Source organism: Suricata suricatta, chromosome 16 (assembly GCF_006229205.1).
Source record: "Suricata suricatta isolate VVHF042 chromosome 16, meerkat_22Aug2017_6uvM2_HiC, whole genome shotgun sequence".
NCBI classification, from domain to species: Eukaryota; Metazoa; Chordata; class Mammalia; order Carnivora; family Herpestidae; genus Suricata; species Suricata suricatta.
The window spans coordinates 36977510-36988238 of NC_043715.1; the positions used below are offsets into that span (position 1 = coordinate 36977510).

General features: G+C 34.7%; 1 protein-coding gene across 1 annotated transcript in view; it reads left to right on the forward strand.

The window, feature by feature from the left end:
• Positions 1-10370, forward strand: part of URI1 (URI1 prefoldin like chaperone) — a 102498-nt gene extending 92128 nt beyond the window's left edge. The window contains exons 12-16 of the mRNA XM_029924253.1: positions 434-602; positions 1982-2315; positions 4379-4521; positions 5288-5537; positions 8605-10370. Of these exons, the coding sequence (XP_029780113.1) occupies positions 434-602; positions 1982-2315; positions 4379-4521; positions 5288-5537; positions 8605-8787 (1079 nt within the window). The 3' untranslated portion in view covers positions 8788-10370. The remainder of the gene's footprint in view (positions 1-433; positions 603-1981; positions 2316-4378; positions 4522-5287; positions 5538-8604) is intronic.
• The last annotated feature ends 359 nt before the right edge of the window (positions 10371-10729 follow it).

Here is a 10729-nt window from a genome sequence, read left to right on the forward strand (position 1 = left end):
GAGGATGTGTATTATTTGTGTTGGATTTTGTGTTATAACTAGGGTACGTTGTGACCATTTCTGCTGATGCATTTTTGAAGCTCTCAGGCAGTTCTTCACAGTCTTTAATGTGTATATGCATCCTCTTAGGCTCTTGTTAAAACACAGATTGTGATTTAGCAGATCTGGGGTGGCCCTGACCTGAGAGTCTATACTTCTGAAATGTTCTGCAGGGATATCAGTGTTGCTGGTCCTTGGACCACACTTTGAGTAGCAAGATTATGAGAGAGATGCATCCTTGGACTTGGCTTGCTTGCCTTAAAAACCATGCGCACCCCCCACCCCCGCCATCTCAGTATCCCTTCTTCTCAAAAGAAAGTCACACTAAGTCTGGGTTTGTGCCTTTTTAAAGGTGGCTATTAACAGACATGTCTTCTTTTTTTGTATTTAATAGCAAAACACCGAATTGCTCATAAACCTCACTCCAAACCAAAAACTTCAGATATTTTTGAAGCAGATTTTGCAAATGATGTAAAATCCAAGGATTTGCTTGCTGATAAGGAAGTATGGGCTCGACTTGAAGAACTAGAGAGACAAGAAGAGTTGCTGGGTGAACTTGATAGGTACCTAATGACAAATTATCTTTCCAAGAGTATTTGTTTCTAAACTCATTTCCTCATTAATTTCTATCCTCATTAATAAAACAACACATGCTCATTGAAGAAAATATAGAAAAGTGTAATATATTAAAATTTCAATAATCTCCCACTCGAAAATATATATTAGTTCTCTAGAATATTTTCTTTTTGGGCTTGTGAATTCGTCACATGCCCATGTATATGTGTGGGTACAGAAATACTTAAAATCGGTATTCCTATGCTTTTAATAACAATATTCAGCCATATTTTATATAATGAAGTACTACAGTATATCAGATAGTTGACATAATAATTATGGGTGTTTTTTAATATTACAATTTAAATGAAGTATTTTTATACTGTAGTAAGGATAATGCTATATCTCTAAATGACTCGTTAAAAAGAAAAGTTTGCTCTGGATTTGTTTGTTACTGCAAAATGTTTATCCTTGCTTTCCTTTGTAAACTTTTCTGTTTATTGAGCAGGCAGTTCGTAATTTGGGCAGGTAGTTTTATAAATAAAAAACTATTCCAAGCTGCTGTTTTGAAATACATACACATCAGCACTCACTTGGAATTGTCAGAAAACTCAATGAAATCTGTTACTACAGAAGTTCCTGTAATTTGCTTAAATGATGTTCCATATGCAGTAATTAGTTTCTGTGAAAAATAGGACATGGAGCACAAAGGATATATGTATATTTTTTCTGTCATTTAACCTACAAATTCTTAGGTCTTTTTGATTAACTAATAGTATTCCATTTTTTTTTTTTAAGATCAGTCTTGAATCTTATGATTTTCTTGGTCATGATTCTCTATTTTTGCCTGATGTTATTTCAGTTCTGTTGCATTTTTGATTTGTTATTTTTGTAAGGTCTTCACATTCTTTCTAGAAATGAAGCATGAAAAATGTACATGTGTGTATAAATATAATTGTACTCATGTGCACATACATCAATCCTTAATTATAAAATTATAATAAAGTATTCCAAATATAGAAGTAGAAAATAAGAATGTATTAATGTTTTGGGGCTTTAATTTCTGGTCTTTAAATAGAGAAATATATTCTCAGTGAATTTCTTGATTGTATTATTTATATCATGTTTATTCTTTATTGGGCCAGTGTCCTCTTGCAAAGATAAAAAAATCATCTGTGTTCTACTTATGTTTAACTACAACATACCGAATTAGCATAGCTTTTTTTATGGTCATTGTTATTTCAAAGCATTCTTAAAACTTAGAATTCTAGTTAAAAATATATCTTATTCAGAATCTTAATTTTTACCCACTGAAATGAACTAAAAATTAAAATATGTAGAATTTTGATGTGTTTGTTTGATCCTAATATTCTGTCTCTCTTATTAGTAAGCCTGATACTATGATTGCAAATGGAGAAGATACAACATCTTCTGAAGAAGAAAAGGAAGATCAGAACGTAAATGTGCATGTGATGCACCAAGTAACAGACTCTGTTCATTCCAGCAGTTGTTATAAGGACGTCACACGTTCAGAACTGTTCAACGGTCAAGGGAATAGCCAGTTGAACTGTTCAGTGATTGGTTCAAATTCTTATCACAGTAATGAAAATGAAGGTGATGATGATGATGATGGCGAGAATGAAAATGACCATGACGTTTTAGGGGTTGGAGATCATTCTATACCAACAATATATTTTTCTCATACTGTCGAACCTAAGAGGGTTTGTATACTTTTTGCATATAACTTAAATATTAACATAAGTTAATATAAATATATATTCTTTAAAAGAACAGTGTTAGAGTGATTAATATTGTTGTTAGTGCCAAATAATAAAATCATCTTTGCCTCTTGTTCTGACCAATTTATCTAAAAAGAAAAAGGGGGAAAAAAAGTCTAATGTTTAGATAGTTTGTGTTGGTCCTTTGTTCTTTGAAGCCACAGTGGGATTTGAATTGTTTGGGGTCTGGAAAGGGATCAGATTTGAGTAGCAACTACTATAACTCCACCTGTCCTTCATTCAGAGAGTTTTCTTAGAATTCTAGAGCTAATTACATTGTGGGTGTTCTGGTGTATTTAGGATGTTGAAAGTGACTGCATTAGCTACATTTTTAGTTATGCCAGGTTATTACTTTCTGTTTAGGCAAGACAGGAAGTAAAAAGTAGCTTCTTTTCTGATAAAGTAAATCTAAACAACTGTGGGTAATGGTGACTCTAGAACGTTGGCATTTTAGAGCTGGGGGTTACTGTAGAGATTTTTTTTTTTTTAAGTAATGTTTGTTGGGGCGCCTGGGTGGCTCAGTTGGTTAAGCGTCCGGCTTTGGCTCAGGTCATGATCTCTCGGTTCATGGGTTCTGGCCCCGTGTCGGGCTCTGTGGTGACAGCTCAGAGCCTGGAGCCGGCTTCAGATTCTGTGTCTCCCTCTCTCTCTGACCCTCCCCCGCTCGTGCTGTCTCTCTCTCTCAAAAATAAAAACAGGAAAAAAATGTTTGTTTCTTTTTGAGAGGGAAAGAGAGAGCATGAGGAAGCAGAGTCCAACGTGGGGCTTGAACCCATGAACCGAGAGATCATGACCTGAGCCAAACTCAGATGCTTAACCAACTGAGCCACTCAGATGCCCCTTTAGAGATCTTCTAATACAGGGTTTTAAAGCCTTTCCTTAGTATCAAGACTTTTTGTTCCCTTTGTACTTACTGTAGAATCCCAGCATTTAAAAGAGATCAAAACAGGTTGGTTCTGATTGGAAGGATAGACTACCTTAGATCCGTCCCTTGCTTCCAGGGCTGCCCTGAGGAGCAACTGGGGGTTCACCTTTATAGTTCGTCTTCCACAAGGAAACTTAAGGCCAAAGTCCGCGGAGCTGGCTGGTAATACAACAGAAAGTCCTTGGTCTCCGTGTGCTGGTCTTTGTACGACACAGTATACCTGCAGGATTGCCTGTGTCACACGTGAGGGTCTGAGGGATCAGTCGTACGTGTCTGTGATTATTATTTAATGAAACATGTTTAAAACATATCTGATATTTCTTAGGTTCCCTAAGTTATCCTGCTCTAGTATGAAGTGAAATAACTTACGGTTTTTTATATTTTAATACTTCAGACTAAAGGGAGCATCCTGTGAGTTCTTTGGGAAAAAAAAAACTAATAGCCAGAAAAAGAAATTTTTTTTAGGATTCTTATTTCATGCTTTAAATTTTTCCTTATTTGCATGTTGATGAAACAGGAAGAAAAATAATATTTTTAGGAATGTTATGAGGAAGAGCAGTCATTAATTTGGGAAGTGCAGTATAAGTGTTAGTAGGAAAAGAAGAATGACATAATCCTACAGGGTTGGTTTTTATTTTTTAGTTCAATTTCTGAAAACTAGAGGCATTATAAAAATTCCAAATAATTAAGCACTAATATTGTTTTTGTGACTTAAATTGTATATTCTTACCAAAGATTTCTTTTAATTATGTTCTTTGTTTTGAAATGCATGATTTAAGCCAAAAATTTATGTCAAAGTAATGGGGTGATGTGAAAACTTATAATAAATCTGTCATTTAGTTTTAATGTAATTTGCTCTCTATACAATAATAAACTCCGTAATGACCAGAATTGGTCATTAAAGAAGATACAATTTAATGCTGTAGAAGTGTGTTATGGTAAGGACTTTTTAATCCTAATAGTGCTCATCATTTCATACCAAAAACTGTCTCTCGTCTTTAATTATAAAGTTTATTTGTTTTAGTTTTGGCTTTGATTTAATTTCTCAAAAGGTTTGTAATTTTTGCTCTGAAATTTTTAGGTGCGAATAAATACTGGAAAAAATACTACTTTAAAATTCAGTGAGAAGAAAGAAGAAGCCAAACGTAAACGAAAGAACAGCTCTGGCAGTGGTCATTCTGCCCAGGAGCTGCCTACTATCAGGACTCCTGCCGACATTTACAGGTGAGCGGTATTCACAGGCAGCAGGACAGCGTGCTGTTCCCTTACCTCTTTTTGTAACTGAACATTCACAGGAGCGGGTTTCTGTAACACAGAAGGCTTGTCACGGACAGGTGAGGGCTCTGATCGGCTTGGCTTAGTATTTTACAGGCTCTCCCAGGAGCTGCTGAGCCTCCACAGCTGCCCAGCTCAAAACAGGTGGAATATTGTATGATCTTCCCCTTTCCCCGCCTATGGCAGTGCTATTAAAACATTCCCAGTTGATCTAGTGAAAACATGTTGTATGTTAACTTTAGAAATGTAAGTTTGGGTTTCCAGCGGGCTGGACCGGCGCTCTCCTGCCAGAGCTGTGCTGCTTGCCTGTGGTTCGCCTTTCCCCAAAGTCGGAGTTAAGTATTGCTGTTCCAGTTGTTTGTGGAGCATGTTATCATTTGGAAAGACCTACTGTTTTCATGACCCGTATTGGTGAAATAGTTAAAATTGCTAAGTAATTTTCTAAGTAGGTCTAGATAACGTGGAATTTTGGCAAATTAGGCTACTGTCACCCCTGACATGCTTATAAATAAACCTCTCTTATATTAGGCCCAAACAATCCTATTTTAAAGAATATAAAATACATCATTTCAAGCTACAAAATTATTGATTGTGAAAATTTTAACAAGTTTGAAAAAAACAGTAATTTCTAGGAAATATTTTTTAAAATCTTTATAAATTCATCCTCAGTTTATGAGTTACCTTAAGTGAGTATGTATATTTTTGGATGTTGTAGAGTCTTTGTTGATGTTGTCAATGGAGAATATGTCCCTCGTAAGTCCATCTTGAAGTCTCGCAGCAGAGAGAACAGCGTGTGCAGTGATACCAGTGAGAGCAGTGCTGCTGACTTTGACGACAGACGGGGAGTTCTGAGGAGTATTAGCTGTGAAGAGGCCACTTGTAGTGACACCAGTGAGAGTATTTTGGAAGAGGAACAAGAAGAAAACCCTCACAAGAAACTTCTGCCCTTATCAGGAACACCTGAGGTGTGTGTGTATTGTTAACTCTTTATTTTGTATAGTATCTTTCATCACTTTTTCTGAGATTAAAAAGGTGGCGGTAGCAGGGCTCCTGGGTGGTTCAGTCAAGTGTCTGACTTCAGCTCAGGTCGTGATCTTGCAGTTCATGAGTTCGAACTCCGTGTAGGGCTTGCTGCTCTTGGTGCAGATCCTGCTTTGGATCCTCTGTCCCAGTGGCTCCCCCACCCCCAACTCTCTCTTTCTCTCTCAGAAATAAACATTTAAAAAAAAAAAAGTGGTGCTAGCTCCATTTCAGAAGGGCGTGTCATTCATTTCCCTGATTTCACAGTTCATTTTTGGAGTTAAAACGTTATTTCTTTAAAAGAGGGTCTTCTCTCCTTTTTAAAAAATTGCAGCTGCTATATCTCCTTGGCATGGTCCATAAATCTCTAATCTTATAATCTTTAAATTATTTTATTTTGTATAGTTATTTATTGAAGTTAATCAGCTGGATAATGGGATTGTTTATCTTATAGCTTCTTTATACATATATTTAATCTCAAAAGTCATGGAACCTAATTAATTCTAGGCTTATTTTTTGATAATAATTTGTAAAAAATAGTCACTAGCAAACACACAAATACATATATTATAATCTTAATTCAAGAAAAATTTGGTGGGGGTAAAGTATCACCAATCTTAAAGTTCTATTTTGGTGAAATAAATAGAACTTTAAGAATTTTAAAGTATCTTAGTTTGTATATGTGTTACATTTTTGACTAGAAGATCATTTGGCAGCTTATTTTAAACAAATTACCACTAGACCAAACTATAGTAATTTTATAATAGTTGAGGTAGCAGATTATACTTTTTTATGTGCTTTCATTAATGAAAAACATATATATGGCAGGTAATTAAAGTCCTGTGTTTTGGCCTGTGCCAGTGACATATTTATTCCTGGGGGTTATGGAACTGTTTTGCAATTTAATGAAAGCTGTAGATCCTCCCCTCAGAAAAAGTGAGTGCACACATATACATTCTTACCCACCACATCATTGCACACACTTGTGTATGTGGGGAATAGTATTACAGGATCCCAAAACAGAAATTCCTATCTATGAAATAGTCATATGTTAGGATTTCCATTATACTCAGGGAGGATTTCTTAATTTTTTTGTTCTGTGTTTTATTGTATTTCAACTTTACAGTTTATAAAGCATTTAGGAAAACTGGGGTACTCATACCTGTATCAAACTGATATACCCATTTGTATATACATCAAGTACATATGAAGTATGTATATTTACATACAAATAAGCATATGTAAAACTTCTGTTGCTTGTACTGAATGATAACTAAATGGTAATAATAGTATTAAATGGTCACTGGGGATAGAGATCATTAGCATTTAAGGAAAGCATGTATGATTAGAATTAGCCTCCCTTCCACCTGATACAGTGATCTCAGTTGACCCAGAAAGTATCTCATTTAACAGTCTTCCATACTGTTAGAAAAAGAAGTAATGGATGTAGACCTTTACTCCTTTTTGTCTATTTTTTTAAGTTTATTTTAAGAAAGAGACCTTGCACCTGAGCAGGGTAGGAGAAGAGAGAGAGGGAGAGAGAGAATCCCAAGCAGGCTCCACACTCAGGACAGAGCCTGATGCAGGTTTGGTCTCAGCACCATGAGGTCATGACCTGAGCTGACATCAGAAATCAGACACTTCACTGACTGAGCCACCCAGGTGCCCCAACTTTTACTTTATAAGGACTTTGTGCATCATGGTATAGATAGACCTTTATAAGAGTTTTATTTCACTCTTATTAGCTTCATACTTTGTATTGAACAGTTTTTGTTAGCATTCTAGATGCTGTAAATTTTTTTTAAACATGAAAATAAGTAGTTCATATGTATGGCAAATACTTTGAAAGATATCCTTTTCAGTATCTTTAAATGCTGAAATGTCTCTTTTCAAAAGCATTCTTCATATGATAAGAAGGTCAGTGCTCATCATGATAAAATAGGAGTTTTGAGAAAGTAGACTTTAAGTTTCTTTTAAGAGCTTGGATTCCACCCAAGTTCTTGAAATATTCTGAGGGTGGAGGCATTCTTGTTTCATTTCCTTGGTGGGGCAACGTGGAGGGGATGGCTTTTTAACCTCTTCAGGTGTTACACTGTCTTAACTCAGTTTGTATGCTTGGTAGATAAGAGGAAGCAAAATACACATGAAAGTCTACATGTCAGATTTTACTTTGTATGTAATGAGTTTTTAGAAGATGAAAAGCAGGGGGATCCAAATACCAGAAACCTTAAAAATAAAATTGTTACCAAATCCTTGGTTTTTATAGATCTTTATGTAAAAAGATACATGAAGATGTATCTTTGGTTATATTTCTAGCATTTTGTACTCTACTTTTGTTCCAGTTGACAAGATTACATCCAGCAAATATCCAGTTGAAATTAACCATTTTATTCCTGTGTGGAACATCTGATTTCCATCATTGAATTAATCATAGTAAATTTTGAGACCGATGCTGTCTCTGTTAGTACCAGCACTTAACTTTTCAGTTTATACTGATCTCTTAAATAAAATTGAGGCAAGATGCAGGAAAATACTCAAGTAATTGCATACATGAACATCACCTAAGAGATGTCATACTGCTCAAAGTAAGCTATTAGCTAGCAGGCAGCATGGCCTCCGTAGGATAGCTCATTTGTCTGCTCATGTCTGGCATTTTTTAGTTTCATACATTAGTCTTCACATCATGGTCTGGACATGAATATATGAAAATTGAGGACCTTTTATGTACCCATTTTTGTTTAATCCCCGATAAAACATTCATTTTACATTTTGCTTTCTTACGTGTATCTTATAAAAATCTACTTCTATTTGGTAGTATAATTAAGATATATTTTAATGGTATTGATTTCTCTAAACAGTTTATATTTTGATGTTATACTATTGTGTATTTATCCAAGAATCTTAAGAATTTACTCTTAATGAAAGAAAATGTCTAATTGGCAAATAGAGGATAAAGATTTTGTGGGCATTTTATTTCTGTTTTATTACCATAATTTGACTTTTGTCTTCTAGGCTTTTTCTGGAACTGTAATAGAAAAAGAATTTCTGTCGCCCTCCTTAACACCACACCCAACCATGGTTCACCCTGTGCTACCCACCATTCCAGAACGAAAAGAAGTTTTGTCAGAAATATCAGAAGAAACTACCAAGAGGGTTTCAAAGTTCAAAGCTGCCAGATTGCAGCAGAAAAATTAGGGCCTGCCTAGGCAATGGGAGTTTACATCCTAGAATCTAGTTTTGCATTTCTTTAGAATCTATATAGCAAAATATGTTACACGTAGTTGAAATAAGTCATCCTGAATGCATTTGGCAGTAAGTTCTCTTACTGTTATCAGTGGTATTAAAAAGAAAGTAAATGTTTGAATACTTTAATATTCAGCTTGTTTTGTTAATTCTCTGAATACTGTCAATACTGTTGTCTAAGTTTTCTTACGATGCGGTGGCAGTATTTGGAATTATTTGGAATTATTTTTCAAAGACTACTGTTCATATGTATTGTTTTTGTGTTTTAAACTAAATACAGGCAGTTTTGTACCAGCTGTGAAGTTGTGCATACCATATGGACCATTTTAAGGAGACTTTTAAAATTTCAAATAGATTCAACAATTATATTCCTTACTTTAGAATTTTAAAGGCACTTTAAAAAGAATCTACTTCTTGTAGGTTTTGTAGGTAGGTGGCTATTTAAAAACCCTCTCCCCTTTCACTGTCATTCTATCATCTCTGAAGCAGAAAGCTACATGTACCCTTTGGGAAAGTTTCTTTGATTGGATGAATGGTATTTTGTAAAACTTTTGTTTTCAAGTAAAAATTTTATGAAACTTGGTCTCTAAAATGTTGTGAGCTTTATGATTCAGAGTTGAATTATAGAAATAAATGTCTTTGATTCATATGTATGCTACCTGCACCCACACAGTGGATCCTTGAATTCTTATAGTTCCATGGGCAATTCTTGTCCTTAATGTGTTCACTTTTAACTGGCGTTGTATTTTGGGAGAGAAGGAGAGGTTGTGCAGATGCTAAAAAACCATTTTTTAAAAAATTTTATTTTTAAGTTTTCCACCATTATCATTCTCCAGGGCTACTCTCTTGCTAGTAAATAATTGAAATAACATATTGGCTATTATCAAAAATCCTTAAAATAAAGAGAAATTTATTCTAATATTGAAAATTATACTGTAAGTGTTAACCATTAGCTTGATGCATGCTGAAATGTAGCTTTTAAAAAGCATTCTGCATTAGTACTAAAATAAGCCATCAATGCCAGTCCACCCTCTATTCATGGCTAAATATTTAAAGGTTATTTATAGCTTCTTTAATGAATTCTTGCTTAAACAAAGTGAAATTATGTCCTAGAAAAGTAGAAGCTATTTGTAACTAGAACAGCACAACTGTAAAAGTTTTATGAATATGTATTTTAATAATAAGGGGGTGAGCCTGAATTTCCACAAGTTAATGATAATTCAAAACAGAGGACTGATTTTGAAAGATAGCCTAAAAATGTAGAAGGTATGTTCCTTAGTATATTTTAATCAACTGTGCATATATTTTTAGTTAAAACTTTTTCTGTCAGGCCATCCCCCCAAAAAAACCAAACCAACCCAAGAATACCATCACACACACTCAAAGGAGCCCCTGACTCCCAAATGAAATGCTATTCAAGTGAGCTGTGCTGGATCTTTCCCCCAGAAACAAACTTTGTTGTGGGACTATTGTGATGTTCTTCACAGACATGTAATTTCAAGAGTACTGTCATTAAATAATTTTTCATAATTTGAGCCTGTTGCTGTTTATGTATTATGTTACTTCTTGCAAATAAGATGTTTCATCATTGAACAAGATGGTAGTATATTTTGCTGAAGGCCAAATTCGAGGGTAGCTCATTTCATAGCCTCAGTGTTAAAGTTCCTGCTGTAACTTAGCATAGCTTTATTTATCATGATATTATCACTTTTCAGTGGGCTCAAATGAAGCTGGTCGTAAGTGTTCTCTTTAAAACCATTATAATAGCCGAAGTTTCTAAAATTTTGAAATAATTTTAGACTTACAGAAGAATTGCAAAAACAGTAGTTTCTATATACCTCTTCATTCATCTTGTGCTAAATTATAATGTATAACCACAGTACAATTATTAAAA